Below are 25,471 nucleotides of genomic sequence, written 5' to 3' on the forward strand. Positions count from 1 at the left end.
CATGAATTGTGAATTTTAAATTCCCATTTTCTTTTGCCTTCTAATACAAAGATCGCTTTTAAAATTTATTATCATATTTAGCAGCTTTCACATTTTATTTAGTCTAATCTACCAATCTTTTCCTTAGTGACATATTTTCCCTTTGGCTTTTATACTTAGAAAGCTTTCCTATCCCATGAGCTGACAATATTCTGCTATAATTCTTCATGGACTTTACATTTTCATTTAAAAAATTTAATTACTCACAGTCATCTGAAATTTATGTTGTGGTACCTGTGTTAGGAAACCAAATCAATTCATCACATAAACTCCTACTACTCTAATACAAAACAAACAAAAAAGTACGAAAAGACAAATGAGAGACTAATTATACAAATAAATGTAGATGGAGAAATCCTCCAGGAGAAATCCTGGAGAAATTATGATGGAAGAGGTATCTTACACTATGGGAAGATAGTTCAGCAAATACCCCTAAATATAAAGGATGGAAAAGAAGGAAATAAATAGCACTCATTATTTCAGATGATATTTACAAAATTATCCAAAAGTATACGTAGAATGTTAATTAAATGCATATTAAATACTTTTAAAAATAATAGTAAATACGAAAAATACAAATCTTGAAGTTTTTAGATAGCATCTACCCATTTGAAGGATTTTTTATAAAATGATTCTTTTTTTAAGCTTATTTATTTATTTTAAGAGAGAGAGAGAGAAAGAATGCTTGCATGTGCACCAGTGTGTGAGCAGAGGAGGAGCAGAAGGAAAGATAGAGAGAGAATCCCAAGCAGGCTCCACACTGTCAGTGCAAAGCTCCACGTGGGGCTTGATCCCACAAGCAGTGAGATCGTAACCTGACGGAGATCAAAAGCTGGATGCTTAACTGACTGAGCCACCCAGTTGCCCCTATAAAATGACTCTTAAAAGTGTCTTTAATTTGGCATTTTTAAGGTGATTGAAATCTATCTAAAATTTACTGAATCCAGATACTTATATACACATGCTGGGAAATAATTTTCCTTATGCCTGTCATATTTTCCATATCTTATAAGCAGATGTACTGATTGTTCAGAAGCAATATGGAAATATTATCTCCCTCCGGAGAAAAGGGCTGATTTACTTACTATCTACTCTGAAAGATCCTGGTTTCCTAAGTTCAGAGTTCATTTTCTGTAGCACAACCCACTGTGTATGTGGGCATTGTCTGTCCTAGTTATTGTTCTGTGATAATTGAGGTTCTGAGAATCTGAACAATTGCTGATACTCTGGCTATTTGTATTGCTATCTGTAATAGCAATATAATAAAGTCCTTTGTCCCTGACTCCATAGTTTGGTGTCTTCTGTCAGCAGCCATAAAATTGTGCCAGGCTAAATGGTTACCTTTCAAGTTGGGCAAAATCTCAGAACCTTCACAGTTCTTGACAATATGGTGATGTTGAACTATAAAGTTTCTACAGATGGGTCAGTAGTTTAGATTACTCCTTTGTCACTTGAAGAAAATAATTCTATTTATCAAAATGACCACACCAACATTGCATTATAGTTTGACACCTATTGCTACCTTCAGTTCTAGACATCATCTTTTCTAGCCACCATATCTGTACCAAGATGTTTTCCTTTGCCCTGGGTCCTTATAATTACTCATAAAGTTCTTTTGAAATTCTGTCTAAGCACCTGTTTAAAGGATTTTATTGATAAAATGATTACTATTTAATTTATACAAAAGACTTGGCATTCTTCCATTGAGCGCTCTCTGCTGATCTGTTGGAATGACCGCCTCATCACGCATCAGTTCTGTCTCTAGTACTGACCTGTTAGTTCAGAGCTGCAACTCTTGAGCAGATTACTTCTTTTAGCCTCTGTCAGAATTTTGACCTTTGTCACTGGAAGAGCACTGTGCGTGTGTGTGCATGTGTGAAAAGTGTCATTTCTTCCTTTGGTTCACACTGAAAATGGGTTATTACCCCATTAGCACTTTGATTCTGGGGAAAACTAGATCAGGGTGCTACTGCATAACTTATTTAGCCCAGATAACACTTGTAAAAATTGTCACTTCCATTTCATGATTTGAACAACTTTGTAAGAAAGAGAAACCAAATACTTGGATACAGTGCTCCTTTTGAGAAAATGGAAATTTGAAGACTTTATATGACATAAAAATGCATTATAATATATATGAGTATATGGATATATAACAAACATATAGTACTGACTATATATTAATATTTTGTGTTCAGTATTTAATATTATTGTATAAATATTATATTAATATATGCTATTGAATATTATATATTCAATGCATTATATTGAATATTATATATTCAATTCATTGTATTGAATATATAATTATTAATAGGTAATTTTGAATATATACAACAGAATATCAAAGATATTAGCTAACATTTATTGAATGCTCTTTACATATTTGGCACTGCTCTGTGAATGTTGTATCATTAACTCCCCAGATCTTCAAAACACCTTATAGAATCAGTATTATATTACTCATTTTACATTATGAAAAACTGAGTCTCACAGAAACTGAGTGATAAAGTCAACATTAAATATTGAGTCCTGCAACACCATGTTCAGCACTTTAAAATTATATCTATTACCCTATATTTTTCACTAAGAAAGACATGCTATGTTAGAAATTCATTCATATTAAAATGTGATCCTCTTGAAAAATAAAAATTTGAAACACATCATAATATTATAATTAAATTGTATCTAATCCATGCCATAGAAAAGATTTGCTATTTACTAAACTAAAATAAATCAATTTACCAAAGTAAAGAGGAAAAAAAAAGTACATTATCTCTTTTTGGGTAAAAATGGATCAACTGAGTTTGATTAATTATAAAATGCATCTTCAAACCTTCTGTTCTTTCTCTCCTGTATTTTCTATCTTATTTTGAGCCATCACATAAATGAGTGATCACATCACATAAATGACTCACCATGATATACTAGGCAGGATTTTAAGGTGGGCTCCCAAATGCACCTCTTCACTGTGAATGCAGGTGGAATCTACAGATATGATGAGAATGTTGCCCTCATGTAAATTAGTTTACATTTTATGGCAATGGTGATGGGACAGTCCCTCCTGTGATTATGTTATGCTACATAGGACTCTTTACTAGCAAACTGGAGAGGGAGGTAAAGTTAGACAGATGTGCTCCAGCTGAGTTGGAAGAAAGCCAGGTTGTGAACTGCCTGTGGTGGGAGGAATGGTAAGGAACCAACAGGAAGCCTATGCAAACTAAGGAAAGTCCCTGGTCAATACCTGGTAAGAAAATAGGAATATGGGGCGCCTGGGTGGCGCAGTCGGTTAAGCGTCCGACTTCAGCCAGGTCACGATCTCGCGGTCTGTGAGTTTGAGCCCCGCGTCAGGCTCTGGGCTGATGGCTCGGAGCCTGGAGCCTGTTTCCGATTCTGTGTCTCCCTCTCTCTCTGCCCCTCCCCCATTCATGCTCTGTCTCTCTCTGTCCCAAAAATAAATAAAAAACGTTGAAAAAAAAATTAAAAAAAAAAAAAAGAAAATAGGAATATTCATCAAACCACTGTAAGGAAATAATTATGATTTTGCACCTCCTATAACCAAATAAACAACATGCTTTTTATGTCTTCTTTTCCCACCATGAGATTCCATTAACTGAGGTTTGATAACAGCTTCCCACACTTGTTAGGATTAGAGGTTGACTTTTTAAAAATATGATTAAAAGGTATAACAAATTTAAAGAATATTCTAGATAAAATATCATACTGTATGTAAAGTTATAATTTTCATTGGAATATTGAATAAATTTTTAATGCATTTTGTAACCTGTTTTCCTATGTGGTAGAGGGAAATTTACCAAAAATCCATCTTAAAACTGAAAGCCGTGTAACAAGTACTGACATTGGGATTATACAACAATTATTTTTCCATGGGAAATATAATTTTATCTAATAGAGTATTCATATTTATGAATCAAAATAATTGATGCTGTTTATTATTCCTATTGAAATCTTTGTATTTTATCTACATTTACTTTTTATGATATTAAATGATACCCTGTTAAGGCACATAACTATTTTTATAAGGAAGAAATAACTTAGGATTTAATTTTTTGTGTTATGCCATGATACTTATAGTCAAATAATAATCATAAAGTTATGTTTTTCTAGCTTACTACATTTTAGAAGGGGGAAATCAAGATACATTCAAAATTTAATTTCTTTTTTTAAAATATATTCTTAAGTTAGCTAATATACAGTATAGTCTTGGCTTCAGGAGCAGATCCCCATGATTCATCACTTACATACGACACCAAGTGCTCATCCCAACAAGGGCCCTCCTCAATGCCCATCACCCATTTGCCCCATCCTCCTAACACCTCCATCCCCCTTAACCCCCAGTTTATTTTCTGCATTTGAGAGTCTCTTACAGGTTGCATCCCTTTTTGTTTTTATCTTATTTCTCCTTCCCTTCTCCTGTGGTCATCTGTTAAGTTTCTCAAATTCCACACATGAGTGAAATCATATGATATCTGTCTCTCTCTGGCTGACTTATTTTGTTTAGCATAGTACCCTCCAGTTCCATCCACGTTGTTTCAAATGGCAAGATTTCATTCGTTTTCATTCGTTGAGTAGTATTCCATTGTATATACATACCACATCTTCCTTATCCATTCATCAGTTCATGGACATTTGGGTCTTTCCATAATTTGGCTATTGTTGATAGCACTGCTATAAACATTGGGATGCATGTGCTCCTTCAAATCAGCCCTACTGTATCCTTTGGATAAATTCCTAGTACTGCAATTGCTGGGTCACAGGGTAATTATATTTTGGGGGAACCTCTAATTAATTTGGGGGAACCTCTAATTTGGGGGGAACCTCTAGAGTGACTGCACCTGTTTGCATTGCCACCAACGCTGCAAAAAGGTTCCCTTTTCTCCATATCCTCACCAACATCTATTTTTTCCTGAGTTGTTCATTTTAGCCACTCTAGCCATTTTAGCCACCAGTGTGAGGTGATATCTCAACATGGTTTTGATTTGTATTTCCCTAATGATGAGCGATGTTGAGCATCTTTTCATGTGTCTGTTTGGCATTTGGATGTCTTCTTTGGAAAAGTGTCTATTCATGACTTTTGCCCATTTCTTCACTGCATTATTGTTTTTTGGGTGTTGAGTTTGGAAAGGTCTTTATAGTTTTTTTGATACTAACCCTTTATCTGATATGTCATTTGCAAATGTCTTCTCCAATTCTTTAGGATGCCTTTTAGTTTTGTTGATTGTTTCCTTCACTGTGCTGAAGCTTTTTATCTTGATGAGGTCCCAATAGTTCATTTTTGCTTTTATTTCCCTTGCTTTCAGAGACGTGTCAAGTACGAAGTTGCTGTGGCCCAGGTCAAAGAGGTTGCTGCCTGTTTTCTAGGACTTTGATGGTTTCCTGTCTCACATTTAGGTCTTTCATCCATTTTTGAATTTATTTTTGCTTATGATGTAAGAAAGTGGTCCAGTTTCATTCTTCTATGTGTTATAAAATCGATGTACAGAAATCAGTTTCATTTCTATACACCAATAATGAAGCAACAGAAAGAGATATTAAGGAATCAATCCCATTTACAATTGCACCAAAAACATATAATACCTAGGAATAAACCAAACCAAAGAAGTAAAAGATATGTACTCTGAAAACTATAGAAAGCTTATGAAGGAAATTGAAGAATACACCAATAAATGAAAAAAACATTCCATGCTCATGGATTAGAAGAACAAATATTGTTAAAATGTCAATACTATCCAAAGCAATCTACACATTCAATGTAATCCCAATCAAAATAGCACCAGCATTCTTCACAGGGCTAGAACAAAAAATCCTAAAATTTGTATGGAACCACAAAAGATCCTGAATATCCAAAGTAATGTTGACAAAGAAAACCAAAGCTGATGGCATCACAATCCTGGACTTGAGCCTGTATTACATACAAAGCTATAATCATCAAAATAGTACGGTATTGGCAAAAAACAGACACGTAGACCAATGGAATAGAATAGAGAGCCGAGAAATGGACCCACAAATATATGGCCAACTACTCTTGAACAAAGCAGGAAAGAGTATCCAATGGAAAAAAGTCTCTTAGGTAATGATGCTCAGAGAACTGGACAGCATCAAAAATTATTTTTTTAATCAAGCATATAGTATATTTTCTTATAAGCTACCAATTATAACAACTTATCACAATGTATGGTATTTGAATGTATGAAACACACAAAAAATCTTTCACATATAATTAGAATCTTAAATTATCACTGTCTCAAACTTCATTCTAACATTCAAAATAAAAATGATAAATTATAGCAATTGACATACATAATACATTTAGCAACATATATGAAAGAAAGAAATTCAATGTGAAATGAGAAGTTTAATATTTCAATTTCTGGGGAATAGAATACAATCTTCAACATCATCCTATCTTTTCCACATGAGGCACAAAGATTAAATAGTTCATATATCACTGGTTCTAGCAATTTTTCGTGTTCATCTTAATATTCCTTTTATCCTATATGAGTGGTTTTATGTTTTTAAAAATACTTCATAAAGAAACTATTTACTTCAAGAAAGTAAAGATTTTTCAGCAAAGAAAATATGCTTAAAAGAAAAATAATGTTACCTAACATTTATGGCTTTTTCAAAGAAAAGTCCTTAAATTTCACTAAATCTTACCTTTTCCAGGTAAATATCAATTAATATCACAAGTTCTAGGTGGTTAAACATAGCCTATGTCTGCCCATTAAGACACCGAGTGGCGTTTTAATTCTTGGAAAGTGGGAGATGCATTAAATTTGTCCTCATTACTGATGAAATTATTAGATATCTTATATATCAGGCGAGTTTTACAAGCATGTAGTAACTACTTTCCATATGCCAACAGGCATGTTTGCAAAATAAGTAAAATCGATTCTATACCCTTAAGCTTCTCATAGCCTAGTGTGAGCAAAACCATACAAAATGGTAATATATAGTATTGTGGCAAGGTATGTACATATCTGAGCACATAGAAAAAACATCATTGAACATTTTGGGCTCAATTCTAGATTCCCTAAATGACTTTCCAGAAATGATTAAGGCTTGCACGAAGTCTGGAAGAATAAGAAATTCATGGGTCACAAAGGTGTGTACAGGTGTTCAGGGCATAAGAGACAGAGATGTACTGTAGAAGAGTTTAAATAGCATAGTACATGTAGAAATTTAATTCGTGTTCATGTGACTATCTTATGAATTAAGGTAATAGGTGAGAAACAATACTGGAAAACCATGTAGCTTTGGAGGTTGTGTATGCTACACTGTGCTGAAATATTGAAAACTCTGAAATCATTTACAAATTGATAGTACTATTGAAGCTTTGTTGTGAGCACCATGAAAGTGATTTATATCTTCCTGGATAATAGAGGTAAAACAACTCAAAATTTAATAAACTCTTGTTTAAAGCCATCCACATATTTATTATAATACTGTGTCCTTTAACTTCATTCTGTAGATGATATTTATGAAAAAGGTGTCATTCTCTAATTTGGGATTTTGAACACTTCCAACTCTTTAAAAGGGAGAAAAGACAATCATGACTTAGAAGGTCAGTTTAGGATTAGGATGTTTCTGTGCCTAAGTAGGTTGACTATGAAATGTGAAAGGCAAAAGATTTGAATTTGATCAAGAGGAGAAAATGTCTTTACATGTATGACATCTGTGGGTTTTTTTAATGTAAGATCTTTCATTTATTCTTAGAAGTATTTAAGGTGGATGATCCATTAACTTCTTTTATGAACCCAACTTACCTTTATTGCTACCAACCTGTTTAATATATGTGATTTAATTACATAAATTTCTCTTGCTACAATTCAACTGTCTGGTCAGAAGTATAATTAACTTGATCCTAGATTATAAACTCTTCATGAAATTTCATGGTACTGCAATTTAAATTTTTAAAGCTTAGGAATCGAAAAGAACCCCTAAAATTAAAAATCACTAATGTCATTTTTTTTGTTCTCAAGGATAAACTTTTAGTAAACATCTGTGACAGATAGTTAAACAGAATAGTAAGTAGTATAAATATTCATTTGTATGCCAAGTATTTAAAAAGGACAAAGAATATATAGGTCACATATAATATACATAAGAATGGGGGCTCTTGGGTGGTTCAGCCCTTTGAGCATCCAACTATTGATTTTCGCTCAGGTCAAGATCCCAATGTTCTGGGATCAGGTCTGCACTGAGTGTGGAACCTAAAAGTAAGATTCTCTCTCTCTCTCACAACCCCTCTCCCCCACTTGCATTCTCTCTCTCTCTCTCTTTCAAATAAGTAAATAAATAAATAAGAATACATTTCAGCTTTTATGTTCATATTGTTTTAATATACGTTATCAGTAATTTTTATTTTTTAATACTCTTTGTACTAAACTCTATGTGATCATATCCATTTAACTATAAATGGAATTACGGTTTATAGTTAGATATAAAATGTCTCGAAAATGTATATGGTTTACATTTGTAGATAATTTAAACATATCTTTATGGGTTTACATTTGTAGGTCTGGTTTACATTTGTAGATGATTTAAACATATTTTTATGGGTTTACATTGGTAGGTCATTTAAACATATTTTTATATTAACCTTAATTTTTTGCTAAATTATTGCTCATTACATTTTTCATATAATTTTCTAGGGTGAGAAAATACTTGTAAAATGTTTAGCACTGTGATCGGCCCAAAGAAATAACTCCGTAAATGTTACCTAGTAATACTAGTGTTATTAGCCAAATTTTTGTACTTCTGAATTAAAATGTGAAAATGATTTAACTGGATATTTTCTAAAGGTGAACATTTTAACCCTATGTTTTCTTAATTACTTGGTCATACAGATCAATAATCATTAAGGCATAACAACTACCTTGTGTTTGAAGTGAGTTTTCAAGACTGTAATTTTAAGTCTGTTTCTGATCATTGAATTGGCTCACTGATTATGCTGAAATTATTTATTGAGATTCTCATAAACATTAGAGTAACCACTTACTATCATATATATAATATTTATATATACATGATCCACAATATGCTTTCATTATATTACTTTGTTTCCACAATAAATGATTCTAAAAGGGTAAAATATCCCATAGTATGTAATTATATGCTCTTTTACCTATAAAGAATGATTATGCATCTTTGAAGCAAAATGCAAAACAATTCTATTACACAAAATAGCTTTTTAGTAGAAACTGGAATATATTTTGAGTTGTTTGGCAGATTTAGAAAAGATATAAGCACATTTCTCATTGTGTGTTCCGCAGAACACAATCTTAATCAGGTTTATCTCAATGAAATTTTGAAAAATGGTTATATGACTATCCAACATGGTATACATTAGTTTTTCTCAAATTTATTGTTTCATAGAACACTATTTTACTCATTTGTTTTTATTAACATAAACAAATGAAAAAGTCCTATAAAACAAACTTTGGGAAATAGTGACAAGATATATAGAGGTGTATGATAGACAGTAATGAGAAAAGATAAAGATATATACAGCTAGTTTTAATGGGGAAATTTTCCACACAAATTTAAAAACTCACAACTTGGACTTCAAGAAGTTTAAAAGAAAAATGTTTCAAGTCAACTTGATCAAAATTTAGGAAACAGGGACAGTTTTTAAGTAAATGGGCTGTAATAGGACAATAAAGGATTTTAATAACTGGGTTCTGTGAAGATCAGAGACTGACTTACATTTATCATTTATTTATTCTATTTTGGATTTGCAATTGGAATTGAAATGCATATGCTAGGACTTCACTCCACAGTGTGATTCAGGATATGTAATTGGAGCCAAGAATTCTATATTTTACATTTTAACAAATTATCCAGATGGTTCTGATATGTGTGGTCCAGTGTTGGCAGATTGAGAAACACAGATAAATTCACAACTATTAGTAATAAATAGAAATCTCATAAATTCAAATACACAAGGACGAGATTTAAGGACATTTTAAAAGATTAAGATGAAAGGTAAACCATAAGAAATACAGTCAACGGTATTCTAATAGGGTTGTATGGTGACAGATGGTAACTATACATGTGATGAGCACAGCGTCTATAAGCTTGTTGGATCACTATGTTGTACACCTGAAACTAATGTAACAGCATGTCTCAACCACACTTTAATTAAAAAAAACTGTAAATGATTATATACAGGAAGATGGAATGAAAATAAATAAGATTCAGATATTAGGATCATCTGAAAAATAAAATGAAAACATAAAAAAATCATGCAGGTATAAATTTAGAGGAAATGTCCGGATTAGTAGATTCAGGAGGGTCCAGAGTTGGAATTTGATGTAATTGTGATATGATTGCTTGGATTCAAAACGTAGGGGTGTTGGGGCACCTGAGTGCTCAGCCAATTAAGCCACCCACTATTGATTTTGGCTCAGGTGATGATCTTACAGGTTGTGGGATCAAGTCCTGCTGTTAGGCTCTGTGCTGACAGCAGAGCCTGCTTTGGATTCTTTCTCTCTCTCTCTCTCTCTTTCTGCCCTTCGCCCACTCACATTATCACGTGCACGCACGCCTACCCCCTCACCCCCCAAAGTAAATAACCAAACATTAAAAAAATGTAAGGGTGTGAAAAACGGGCTTTGAAACTTTTAACTACATTTCCTGGACGTCACTGTATGATAGTCCTGCCTTATCTGCAGTTTCACTTTCTGCAGATTCGCTATTGTCGGTTTAGGTTACCTGGCGTGAACTGTGGTCTCTGAGCCAACAGTCCTTCTGACGAATCATCAGAGGTTCAATTGTAGCATAACTCTACACTACAGTGCCTACGTCATTCCCCTCACTTGGTCACGTAGGCATTCTATCATCTCACAGCGTCATAAGGAAGGTGAGTATAGTACAATATTTTGAGAGAGAGCGAGCGCCGCAGTTCACATAACTTTAGTTACAGTATATTAGTATAATTATTCATTTTATTGTTAATTTCTTACTATGCCTAATTTATAAACTAAACTTTAGTATGTATGTATAAGAGAAAATAAAGTATATACAGAGTTTGGTACTATCCATGTTTTTAGGCACTCACTGAGGGGCCTGGAACATAGCCAAGAGGATATGAGAATGAGAGGCCACCACACCTGCTGGCCTTGACAGTATCATTGGCCATGGTTAAATTAATAACAACTCAGAGCTACTCCCTCTAGAAAATGTTAGCTAGTGTGGCATGGTGTGGTAGGATAAATGACGCCCATCTTTTCCTCTCCCCTCCCACCTGTTACCACCCGATATCTCTCGAACCACTGAATATGTCACAGGACATGACAAAAAGAACCTTGCAAATGTAATTAAGCTTAGCAAATTTTACATGGGGAAGGGGAAATCAGAGAGATTTCAACAATGAGAAAGATACAGTGCAGCAGTTGCTGGCTCTCACACTTAGAGCCCAAGAACAAGGAAGAGAGAGGTCTTTAGGACCAATGGGCACTAGTTTCTTTCCAGAGCCTTCTGATAAGAGACCAACCAGCTGACATTTTTATTTCAGCCTTGCGAGACCCTGAACGGAGAAACTAGCGGAGATCACCAGGACTTCTCAGCTCCAGGACTGTGAGTTAGTATATTTTTGTTTTAAGATGCTAAATTTGTATTCATTTGTTAAGTACCAATAGAAAGCTAGTAAACATGGTGGAAGGTGCTATCACAAATCAATGCTTGAAGATGTTCTGTAGCATGAATACCAATCCCTCAATACTATATGGATGTCTAACCTTATATTTTAAGTCAGGACCTCCAAAACATTTAAGTGTCATAAAGATATATGAATACATTTTTACAAAGCAGAAAAGACAGAAATTTAATGTGCATCTAGAAAGAATGGAGAGCTTTGAAAATAGTTTTGAGTGTATTTCATGACACTTGAAAAGCAGAAAAGACAGAAATTTAATGTTGTGCATCTAGAAAGAATAGAGAGCTTTGAAAATAGTTTTGAGTGTATTTCATGACACTTGACAGCCAAACCAGAAAACTCGGCAACATCTTAACTCATGTTCCAAGTTACTACATTTTTGGTATACTTAGTACTTACTGAAAGAATCAACCAGCCTAAAATATATTTATATTTTGATGAACAGAGTACAGGTTTTCTATTAAGGAGCCTCTAATAGAAAATTATTGTATTACTAACTCCTTCAATATTGCCAAAATTATACTTAAAATTAAACCTTTGTGTTTGTAGTGTTTTAAACTATGAATTAAGTTGCCAAGATAAAATACTCAATTATTGTGAAATCACCTTAGAAAAATAAGGATTATTACTAGCACAACGGAGGAAAATAAGTGTTAGAACGCAGCCTCCACTGCCAGACAAAAGATAGTTAAGAAATGTATTAGGTAGAAAATAGTGTAAAAACTGCTGTGATGTGTCATTATTTAGGGTATAAAAAGGAGAAAATATTTTTACTCATTTGTTTGCTAGAGGATTTTTTTTCTAGTGAGAAAGATAGCACTAAGATGAAATGTTTGTTTTAAAACTTTCCTCACATGCAAACTGTTAACCTTTATACTAAAGCAAGTCTACTTTATATCTGTTTTCCAGTGTGCTCTTTAAACATATCATATTTTGAATTATAATGTGCTTTAGAAAGTAACCACCCCTGCTACTGTATTTATGTATCTGTTATGATAATTTTATATCTCGTGTGATGCATTCTGGTAATATGGTCCCCTGGGGAGGTGAGTTGATATCTGATATGCTATTCCTGTAGGTAGGGAGGGACTCTTCCCTAAACTAGGTGCAACTTAAAGAAGTAATTACAAGTCCATGAACTCCATCTGAGACCTTTGGGAATGGAGTATTTTTACCGTCAGAATTTTTTTCACATTGTAAATAGGGAACACATGCAGATTCTATACATTTTTAACGCCATCAGCAGAGCCTGCGGTACACTGGATTATCAAACAATCTTTGCAGAATGAAACTTGAGTAACCACACTATGTGGATAAATAGAGGTTATTAGTGGCCTCCAATTAGTTCCGGTCATGTTTTGATGCCAAAATGAGTTTGTACCAACTTCCAAGTAAAACCTTAGTGTCAAGAACTTCTTGGTTTTCCTTTATGGTTTTAGGTATTTAGGTATGGTTTTAGGTAACACTTCATGGTTTTAGGGATTATGGATATGTGGAACTGTAAAGTCTGGCTTAGAATGGAAGACATAAACTCATGTCTCTTAATAGACTGTTTTTCTTGACTCTTAACTTGCAGAGAAGACAGATTACCAGGTTATTTTCTGGCAGAGAGGCAAAATACACAGGAAAATAGGGTGGAGTCTGTGATGCCTGAATCTCAAATCATACCTAATTTCCTGTTACTCTCATATTCGGTTCACTTTTGGGAATGTCTAACCCCATAATGGTTTCATGGTCTCATCTCCTAAGAAGACTTAAGGGAAAGATTTTCCTCTCTTCAGGTACACTGCAAGTGAAACATTAAAGCATACCAATTCCATCATTTTATTGTATGTTAATGATGATTAACGTGACCCTCAGGATAAGATTTGAGCTAACAGGATAAATAATATTTTCCTGTCTGATGATTCTTCTACCATTTCCACCCCAGAGAAGTTTGGTTTGACTCAATTACACTGGGCAGTGGTCATTTTATGTTAATATCACTTACCTTCATAATATACTTTAAACCCATGAGCGCTAACTGCAAAATCACTGGTCAAACGTAGTGAGAACACAGATTTGGTACTTGTCACTGGCGGTGGCAGATGGAATCCTGTTAACCTAAAAACATAAATGAAATTAATTGTTAGTGTTATAGACATTTTACCTAATAGAGTTGAAAGAGCATTAAAAGTCATTTTATCAAATCCCCAAGCTTTGTATAAATAAGTGTGTATGTGTGTGTATGTGAGGGTTTATAAACGAATTTATGTTGATTAAAACTCACTCCTCAAAAACAATTCCTGTAGGTATATATAAATATACGGTTATTTACATATATATGAACGTGCATAACTATCGTATCTAGTACATATGTCATCTATATGAAAATACTGATCAATTTAGACTTTGGGAAATGAATTGTGAGAGTGTGTGTGTTTAGGTATCTTTTGCTCCTGATTTTAACAACTGAATATGCAGAAGATATATTTGTCAATAATTTTTTTTCCTGATAGTTTAGAATATATAAAAAGAGTGGTATTTACTAAAATTTAATATTAAAGGAAAACTGTGATCCAGATATGACATCTTGAAACTGAAGAGTCTACAAATGATGTGATTTTTTTGCTTTATCATATTCTAAAATTTCAGTTAGTTCTATTAAAACTAATAGATGCAAATTGCTTTTTGGTTATATTGCATATTTTACAAAACAAATATTTGATTTTTTACCAAAATGTATTGCTTATTTTGCTAATACTTTATTGAATATAGCTACAAGCTTGGTTATGTAATTAATTTACAACTGATACTTTTTCTAAACCAGAAAAGAGAAATTAAGAATTAAAGAAAACCACATACATGGAATATAGTTTTTCTAAAATTAATGAAAGTACATACTTTTTAATTTTTCTATGAATTGCCTTTTATGTTCTTTACTTTATCATGTTTATTATTAATATTAGAATAAGAATTAGTAATGTTATGCAATGGAATTATGCCTTTTTAAATACACAGTAATTGCTATTTTTGCCCAACATTGTACAGGATTAATCTACATTGAAATTACCATATATTTCATTGCCGTATAACAGTAACTCTCATTTGTCTCAGGTGTGCTTATACTCTAAAAATTATTAAGAACCCCAAAAAGATTTTGTGGGATTTATCAACATGTGCCATATTTAAATTTTTTTAATGTTTTGTTTATTTTTGAGAGAGACTGACAGATAGAATGTGAGTAGCACTGGGCCAGAGAGAGAGGGAGACACAGAATCTGAATCAGGCTCCAGGCTCCAAGCTGTCAGCACAACCTGACGTGGGCTCGAACCCACGAAACGTGAGATCATGACCTGAACCAAAATCAGTTGCTCAACTGACTGAGCCATCCAGGTGCCCCAATATTTGCCCTATTTAAAATAAAACTGAGAACTGTTTTTTACATGTGCATTTGTTACTTAATTTAAAAATAACCAGAATAGGCACATTACATGTTTACGTCAATCATATTTCAATTCAAGATAAGTATCTTTTCCAAAACAAAAATGAAAAGAATGCCTTGTATTTTGTTTTTTAGAAATCTTTTTAATATCTGGTCTATTAGCAGAAATTATTTGGATTCTCAAATCTACTTCTTTATTCAATATTTTGGATTACATTATTTTGGTTGATGGATATGAAGAACTCTGGCCTCACTTAAGTGTGTGGTTGGAAAAGGGAAGCTATTTCTAATAGCCTTTGCAGATTAAAGTGGATGCTCTTTGATACTACACAAAAACTTCACAAGTTAGTTTTGATGTTGAATTAATTGTTGTATTGTGTAGCATTAAAATTCATTGTTTCACCTCGTTCTTATAATGGGTCCTTTTTATCCAGGCAACGTTTAACAAGCATTGATCATTTGAGTTAGATCTTCCAATTGTTACATTTTATTATAAACTATCAAAAAAATCACATTTATTTTTATTGCTACTGATCTCATTAGAAGTCATTAAACTTGGAGAAACTTTAAAGCTTACAGTAATGGATTGAAGCTTTCCAAAATTCTATTTTTTTTTTTTTTACTTGTAAACTCAGATTTCATCATTAACAACAGATCCTGTCAGTTGTTTTCCCTTGAAGTAACAATTCAGGTTCATTGCATGTGTGTATGCGTGGGCGTGGGGATATGTGTGTGTGTGTGTGTGTGTGTGTGTGTGTGTTTCAAAAAATATATGCCAGACATAACAGATGTGATTAACATTTATGTCAGTCACTCCAGTAAAGAGGTGTTCCATGAAAAAGTGGCTAGTTCAGTGATCTTGTAGAACCCCTAAAAGTGCCTAAAGACCTTCAAACATCCATGGATCACATTTTGAGAACCACTGCTGTATAGGAGTCTATTGCAATAAATACACCACACTAAATTTATACATTCTACAGTTGATGGGCATTTGGGTTGTCTATGATCAGTCCAGTGTGTTTTCATCAACATTCTTGCAGAAGTTCACTTGTACATACTTATCTGGAAGTTTCTCTAAGGTTTATCAGCATTTAAAACTTTAATTTTTTCTCTTTTTGCTGAGTAAGTTGCATGATTTCCTATTTGGCTCCTGGTTAGAAGCATATCTCTGAAATTATAAACCAATGAGTTGCTTTAGTTATATCTGCTTACCATGTATATCTCATTTGCATTGCAATTGGATAACATTTTCTGTATGAATTGAATCCTTTGAGAGTCTCAAGATTTGTTTTATGGGTCAGATATTGTGATTTTTTATTATGTGCCTAGTTTTCTTATGAAGGAAAATATATTATTTTTCTATTCCTAATCCAAATTAACACAAACTGAATATGCATTATTATCTCATAGTTATGTGGGGGTTGGTAGACTGTAGCTCAACTGGTTCTCTGCTTGGAGTCTCATGAAGCTGAAATCAAAGTGTTAGCTGGGCTGCATTGCTTCTAGAACCTCTGGAGCTATATCTGCTCTCACTTCCAAATTTATAAAGCTGTTGCCAGATTTAAATTCCATGCAGTTGTAGGACTAAGGTCACGTTGGCTTGGGGTCATTCTCAGGTTTTAGAGATTGCCTGCATTTCTCAGTTTGTGGCCCCTTCCTGCTTTTTCAGAGTCAGCAAGGGCAGTGCGAGTTCTCTTTCTTCAAATATCTTTAGTCTTTCCTTCCACCTCATCCTTCTGTTGCCTCTTCTTCTGCCTCCAGATGGAGAGAGTTCTCAACTTTTACATGCTCATGTAATTAGTTTGTGTTCAAATTGATAATTCAGATATTTTCCTATTATAACATCTGTCTCAATCCCATTTGTAGAGTTATTTTTGCCGTGCAATTTAACATATTCATCCATTCCCAGAGAACCATTATTCTAGGATCACTCTGACTACTGTAATGAGTATTTATCATTGGCTAGGAGCAGCATTTAGTATATCTTTTAGATAGATTTGTTAATCATGTTCAAGTGTTCTCTTTGCTAACTATAATTTAAAAATCTGATAGACTAGTTGATGAAAGAGATATGCTAAAATCTCACAATATGATTGTAGTTTTTATAGTTTTCCTTGTAGTTATGTCCATTTTAAAATATATTTGGGGGCTACATTATTAGGTGTGTACAGTTTAAATGATTATATTTCCTAGTAAATTGAATATTTTGTCTTTATGAAGTGCTACTATATTTCTAATAATCTGATCGTAAACTTTATCTTGATACTCATAAAGCTATAACTTAATTTATTAGAATTAATCTAGATCATCTTTTAATCTTCAATGTTTTTGTATCCTTGTTTTTTAAAATATGTCACGTATAACCAGAATATACTAGGCTATAGTTTCAAATACATAAAAGATTATATGGGGAACTGGGGTGGCTCAGTTGGTTGAACATCCAAGTCTTGATTTAAGATTTTTTTTAAATTTTTAATGTTTATTTTTGAGAGAGAACACAAGTGGGGGAGGGGGCAAAGAAGGAGGCAGAGAATCTGAAACAGGCTACTTTCTGTCAGTGCAAAGCCCGACGTGGGACTCAAACCCGTGAACCATGAGATCATGACCTGAGCCAAAGTCAGACACTCAACTGACTGAGCCACCCAGGCACCCCTAAAATATGCCATTTATACCAACATATACTAGGCTATGCTTTTATATACATCAAAGATTACATATAAATAAGATCTTAAAAAACAAAAGAAATTGCCACAGCCATTCCAGCCTTCAGCAACCACCACCCTGACCAGTCAGCAGCCGTCAACATAGTGGCAAGACCCTCGACTAGCACAAGATTATGACTCACTGAAAGCTCAGAGATTGGTTAGCATTTTTAAATAATAAAGCGTTTTTAAATTAAAATATTTAATGTCCATTTTTTACATAATGCATACTTAATAGATTACAGTCTAGGGTAAACACAGTTTTATATGCACTGGGAAATGAAAGAAGTTCATTTGACTTGCTTTATTGTGATATTCACTTTATTTCAGTGGTCTATAACCAAAATCCCAATAAATTTCTGTTGCATGTCTATACTTTTAAGACTTCATTTTGTAAGTTAGTATTTCTGTGTGTAGTTATTTATTAAGCATCTTTCTTTCTCCTTTGGATGCTAACCTTTCTGAAGTCATTCCTTGTAACTCACTAGTTTATCAGCAGTGCTTTCATGAAGTATCTATCATGTAGGAGGGCCCTCAATAAACAGCTGTTAAGTTCATGAATTTGGGTGGTAGGAGAACGTGAATGCCATCAGAGCACTTGCTTTTTCAAACAAAAAAACTGTGTTCTTAGAACAGCATTCTCAAAAATCATAAAAATGTCAAGGGACTCCAATTGTTAAGAAAATTCAGGTAGTCTACATAGACATTCCTGTTGAATAAGACATAATTTTCACCATAATAGTAACCTCAAAAGTTGAAGGGAGATTATGTATCTTAGGCACCTCTATTTGAAGTATTTTTCAGGATATAACTATATAGTTTTAAAACTTACTTTTCAGGCAAAGCTAATATGATTTTTATCTTTAATATTAACTATGAATTATAATATTTAAATATACACGTATTGTACTTGAAATTAACATGTTTTCTAGGTAATCTAAAAATCACAGTCTTTTATGGATAAGTATGATCTTTTTCCATCAATCATTTGTACTGATTCAGATACTTGTGAAATTTGGTGTTTTGCATATATTGTTAAATCATTGAATTATAAATTATATTTCCTCGTATTGATGTATTTTAAAACTGCATAGTGAATGGCATTTTATGTTCCTTTGAAAAGAATACCATAGTGAAACTCTATTTTCTCTGACTTACAATTGAAGAAATCACAGTTCGAAAATGATCAGTAAATAGTTCAAATTCATACTGCTGGTGAGCAGTGGAGCAAAGAAGTAAACCCATAACTTCTAACTCCAGTGCATTTCTTTTCCAGTAGTGATTTTTACCATAAGTAATGTGATTTTTTCATGAGGGCAGTACATATTTAATTCATTTTTGTTTCTTCACAATGCCTGTATAAATTTCTTAACAGATATTTGGAATAGATAAGAATATAATTTTACCCACATGATGGCGTTAAGTAGTTGATACTGGTAAAAACTGTGTCACAGTTTTAAGGTCATTAAATTAAAGGCCAGGAAGGTAATGTGGAATGCCCATCTGTACTTGTTGATGCATTTACAGCTAATATCACTAGTGGTTAGCAAAGAGATTTTCCTAGTGGAAAACTAAGTAAGATTAGTCAGCAAATATATCAGGGGAAAATCCTAGAGTGATGCAATGTAAATTTCCTTCAGATATTATTTTTTTTAAATGTTAAAAATTGAGAAAAATTGGCTGAGGATTGAAATGTATTAATTTTTAAAATTTTTAAAAATGTTTGTTTATTTTTGAGAGAGAGACAGAGTGTGAGTGGGGGTGGGACAGAGACAGAGGGAGACACAAATACAAAGTAGGCTCCAGGCTCTGAGCTGTCAACACAGAGCCTGACGCGGGGCTCTAAACCATGAACTGTTAGATCATGACCTGAGCCAAAGTCGGATGCTTAACCGACTAAGTCACCCAGGTGCTCATGAAATTTATTAATTTTAAGTAGTGACTTTGTTTTATGCTATCAAAACAATCACCATTTTCTACCATCATAAGTTTAGCACATATGCATGTAAACTCAGATTAAAGAACAATCATTTCCTCTTAAGACATTTAGCTTAATGAAAAATTTATAACATTTCCTCTGTTTTTCATATTTCACTGTTATTTGGTGAATATTTCTCATGGCCCAGGGCTAGTTTATGGCCATTTTTTTCCAGTAGATCCTCTTATGTGACAGAATGGCACACATGTTGTTTATTTTTCATCCTACGTTTTATAGTTTCTAATGTATAGCATCATTCTCCCTGCTTCCTAATCATACATACACCTCAAATATATTTTAACATTTTATTATTTACTAGGCAAAGCATTTATCAGAGGCTGTTGTATGAGTGACCCTATTACTTCTTATGGTCCCTTTTAGATGAAAGCAAACATTCTTAAAGCATTTCCACTTACAAAGATTCAGAAACATTAATGATGTCTCACACTTTATATAGAGTAACTAGATTTAGGGAGAATTACTTAACGAACTTATATCTTTCCATCAATGACTAACAGGAAACATACTGAAATAATTATTTGGTAATTAATGCAAAATTGGTTTAAATTTAAATTACAAGAAAGTAATTTATAATGTCAATGCATATGCTCTTTGAATAATGGTCTGTTTATTTAAGAATTAAAAAAAATAATGACAATGTACCATTTTATAGTACAACGTAATGGAAACTCTTAAAGCATCATGGATAAGAATAATACCTGTCTCATTATATAAATGTTTACCAACTTCTTTTTTTTTCAATATATGAAATTTATTGTCAAATTGGTTTCCATACAACACCCAGTGCTCATCCCAAAAGGTGCCCTCCTCAATACCCATCACCCACCCTCCCCTCCCTCCCACCCCCCATCAACCCTCAGTTTGTTCTCAGTTTTTAAGAGTCTCTTATTCTTTGGCTCTCTCCCACTCTAACCTCTTTTTTTTTTTTTCTTCCCCTCCTCCATGGGTTTCTGTTAAGTTTCTCAGGATCCACATAAGAGTGAAAACATATGGTATCTGTCTTTCTCTGTATGGCTTATTTCACTTAGCATCACACTCTCCAGTTCCATCCACGTTGCTACAAAGGTTCATATCTCATTCTTTTTCATTGCCACGTAGTACTCCATTGTGTATATAAACCACAATTTCTTTATCCATTCATCAGTTGATGGACATTTAGGCTCTTTCCATAATTTGGCTATTGTTGAGAGTGCTGCTATAAACATTGGAGTACAAGTGCCCCTATGCATCAGTACTCCTGTATCCCTTGGGTAAATTCCTAGCAGTGCTATTGCTGGGTCATAGGGTAGGTCTATTTTTAATTTTCTGAGGAACCTCCACACTGCTTTCCAGAGCGGCTGCCCCAGTTTGCATTCCCACCAACAGTGCAAGAGGGTTCCCGTTTCTCCACATCCTCTCCAGCATCTATAGTCTACTGATTTGTTCATTTTGGCCACTCTGACTGGCGTGAGGTGATATCTGAGTGTGGTTTTGATTTGTATTTCCCTGATAAGGAGCGACGTTGAGCATCTTTTCACGTGCCTGTTGGCCATCCGAATGTCTTCTTTAGAGAAGTGTCTACTCATGTTATCTGCCCATTTCTTCACTGGGTTATTTGTTTTTTGGGTGAGGAGTTTGGTGAGCTCTTGATAGATTTTGGATACTAGCCCTTTGTCCGATATGTCATTTGCAAATATCTTTTCCCATTCCGTTGGTTGCCTTTTAGTTTTGTTGGTTGTTTCCTTTGCTGTGCAGAAGCTTTTTATCTTCATAAGGTCCCAGTAATTCATGTTTGCTTTTAATTCCCTTGCCTTTGGGGATGTGTCGAGTAAGAGATTGCTACGACTGAGGTCAGAGAGGTCTTTTCCTGCTTTCTCCTCTAGGGTTTTGATGGTTACAAAATCAATGTACAGAAATCAGTTGCATTTTTATACACTAACAATGTAGCAACAGAAAGACAAATAAAGAAACTGATCCCATTCACAATTGCACCAAGAAGCATAAAATACCTAGGAATAAATCTAACCAAAGATGTAAAAGATCTCTATGCTGAAAACTATAGAAAGCTTATGAAGGTAATTGAAGAAGATATAAACAAATGGAAAGACATTCCCTGCTCATGGATTGGAAGAATAAATATTGTCAAAATGTCAATACTACCCAAAGCTATGTACACATTCAATGTAATCCCATTCAAAATTGCACCAGCATTCTTCTCGAAAGTAGAACAAACAATCCTAAAATTCATATGGAACCACAAAAGGCCCCGAATAGCCAAAGTAATTTTGAAGAAGAAGACCAAAGCAGGAGGCAGCACAATCCCAGACTTTAGCCTCTACTACAAAGCTGTCATCATCAAGACAGCATGGTATTGGCACAAAAACAGACACATAGACCAATGGGATAGAATAGAAACCCCAGAACTAGACCCACAAACATATGGCCAGCTAATCTTTGACAAAGCAGGAAAGAACATCCAATGGAAAAAAGACCGTCTCTTTAAAATTTTTTTTTTTAAGTTTTATTTATTTTTGAGACAGAGAGAGACAGAGCATGAAAGGGGGAGGGTCAGAGAGAGAGGGACACACAGAATCGGAAGCAGGCTCCAGGCTCTGAGCCATCAGCCCAGAGCCCGACGCGGGGCTCGAACTCACGGACCGCGAGATCGTGACCTGAGCCGAAGTCAGACGCTTAACCGACTGAGCCACCCAGGCACCCCAAGACAGTCTCTTTAACAAATGGTGCTGGGAGAACTGGACAGCAACGTGCAGAAGGTTGAAACTAGACCACTTTTTCACACCATTCACAAAAATAAACTCAAAATGGATAAAGGACCTGAATGTGAGACATATGTTTACCAACTTCTAACGAGGTGTTATTTCTAGGAGACTGAGAGTCAAGAATGACTGGATCTGTACTACAACAATGTAGTCAAATGCTCCTTAAATACACACACACACACATATATAGTTAACATTTTTTTATTTTTTTATGTTTATTTTGAGACAGAGCATGAGCAGGGGAGGGGCAAAGAGAACGGGAGAGAGAATCCCAGGAGGTTCCACACTGTCCGTGCAGAGCCCAGTGCTGGGCCTGAACCCACAAACTATGAGATCATGACCTGAGCGGAAATCAAGAGTCAGAGGCATAACTGACTGAGTCGCTCAGGTGCCCCAAAAGCCATATTTTTAAGTTAAAAGGCTATTCTCTTATTACTGCTTATAACGAGTTTGGGTGGAAACAGACATGGGGAGTAGAAAAAGATAAAGAGAGCAAGCTTTCTTTTAAAATAAAAGTGGTAACATTACCCCAAATCCCCAGCTTTGTGATGGTTAAATTAGAGAATTCATGTGGAATGGCCTGGTATATTTTCTGGAATCTAAGAAATAGCCACTAAGTGTTAGTTTCATTAGTACTGTGACTCCAAATCTACTGCCCTTTCATTTGCATTCTATGTCATGCTATAGCTAAGATAAATTGTATTATAGAACCAGCATTCTCATGATGATTTCTCATTACTCACAGTAAGAAATTTAGATCAAAGTATCTTACAATTTTACTTTGTTCTTATAAACAAAGGTTATACAGTTCTTAAAAATGATCCAGGTGATATACAGGGAATTCTTTGCTGAAGTGAACTGTTAATCTATTTAATTTCAGAATGAATGGGAAAACCTCAGGAACAAGCAGATATTTAAAATAATGACTGTTCTGTGATAATAAATCATGTATACCCTATTGATATTTGGGTACATGAAGCACAGCCCGATAATTCATGGTTGCATCAAGATGTCACTAATTGTAATATCAAAGGAAAAGATGGCTGTGGCAATATTTGAATAATTATATCATTTGTTGCAATTAAATGAGCAGAAACTTCTCTCAAATATAAAATTCCTGAAAACGGCATCTTATGTGAGAAAGCAAATTCACAATGTTAGGAACATCTGTTAGGTATAGACGCAGATATGGAAATGAGTACATACATTGATATACATATGGATATGGATAGGGATTAGGGTAGATACGGATATGACTATGAACATAGTAAAGTTATAGATATAAAGGTAGGTGACCAGCTTTCATTTCCACTCTTTCATATTCTTTCCACTGTATTGAATGAAGTACCTGTAAATCTTGGAAACTTGCCAGAATACTTCTCTTGCCAACATTGTTCTCTGATAGATTTTGCCACTTCCGTAAGATTTAGATAGTGGATTAAAAGTGCTAGTTATTATAATGTCTTGACAGGTAGGTGCATGGACTTTAACAGGTGTTAGAGGTGAGATTTTTCCATCAGCTTACTAGAATTTATGTTTAAAGCAATTGTTTTGATCTTACAAACAATTGAGCTCATCACTGCAAATTTCTGATTTCTGAAAGGTAGTGAAGTTCTCCCTGACCTTCATTCCTTGGTCTGAAATTATTATTCTTGTTATTACATATTTACATGCTTTAAGTATTTTAGGTTTTTTCCCTTACTTTCTGAACCTTAGAGATGCACAAATATTGTATAACCACTATTCCATCGAGAAAACTTTTTCTTCCCTCAAAAAGTTTGAGCATGTTCTCAACTCACTGTATCTAGAGTTACTCCATTTACATAAAACTCATTCTCTACTGTGATGTTAGAGTTTCATCTTTAGGATCAACATTTTACCCAGGACCCATGTAATATATTACTAGAAAGTTTTTTCAAAATCAGTCTTTGCAATTTTTTTCCACTGTCTTCTGCCAATATTGCCAAACTTGCATAATGTCCCTTCTTTCTGATTTTATTTTATTTATTCGTTCACTGAGCCACTTATCTTTGGTAGTATAAATGATCATAATTCCAATGACAGTGTAATTGAACCTGAAAAGTTTTGAAGTATAGTGACTTTATGGTGGGCAATTAATGAATGCTAGACATTTAAATCTATTTTATGAGGTCCCCATCTTGCATAATTACCTGCAGTTGTTCATGAACATATTTTCCAAAGTTGGGGTTTTATGAAGCAGCTGAAGTTAGAGACCGTAAGCTTGGATTCTAGGGTATACAACTGGAAAACACATATTTCACTGCTTGTCAGTAATGTGATATTGGGTAAGGTATTTTATCTCAATAAATTCAGGGTAAGATGAGGTTAATCCAAGGAATTATCCCATAGCTATTTTGTGAGGATTAAGTGGGATAATGCTTATAAAAATTTAGCAAGTGCTTCACACATGATAAATACTATTTCTACCATAATTATTTTGGTGATAAAGCTACCCAGGGCTCATCTTATTGGCATAAACACATTAAATGATAACTCTGGTGTTGGACTCCCTGGAGTAAATCTCTGGCCATTTGCTATTGTGTGACATAGGGCAAGTTAGTTCCCTCCCTATCTGCTTTCTCACTGGCAAAATATGAATGGGAATAGTACCTACACCTTAAGTTTTTGTCAGTTTTAAGTAAGTGAATCCAAGCACATCACTTGGAACAATGCCTGGCATTTAGCAAGTACTACAGAAGTGTTTGCTGTTATTGTTATTCACTCTTAATAACAAACATGAGAATTAGAAAGTTCTTTCATAACCAACCAGAATTTTCTTCCTATAGCACCAAATTATTAATACTTACAATAGACTTGGATTATGTAACTAAGTGTAATTCTTCAGGT

General features: G+C 34.0%; 1 protein-coding gene across 2 annotated transcripts in view; it reads right to left on the reverse strand.

The window, feature by feature from the left end:
* CSMD3 (CUB and Sushi multiple domains 3) overlaps positions 1-25,471 on the reverse strand; it is a 1,245,616-nt gene that overhangs the window by 1,037,489 nt on the left and 182,656 nt on the right. For both annotated transcript variants that reach the window (XM_078441978.2, XM_078441977.2), the window contains exon 3: positions 13,710-13,822. In XM_078441978.2, the coding sequence (XP_078298104.1) occupies positions 13,710-13,822 (113 nt within the window). The remainder of the gene's footprint in view (positions 1-13,709; positions 13,823-25,471) is intronic.

This window comes from Panthera onca, chromosome F2, assembly GCF_046562875.1.
Source record: "Panthera onca isolate mPanOnc1 chromosome F2, mPanOnc1 haplotype 2, whole genome shotgun sequence".
In the NCBI taxonomy this organism is placed as follows: domain Eukaryota; kingdom Metazoa; phylum Chordata; class Mammalia; order Carnivora; family Felidae; genus Panthera; species Panthera onca.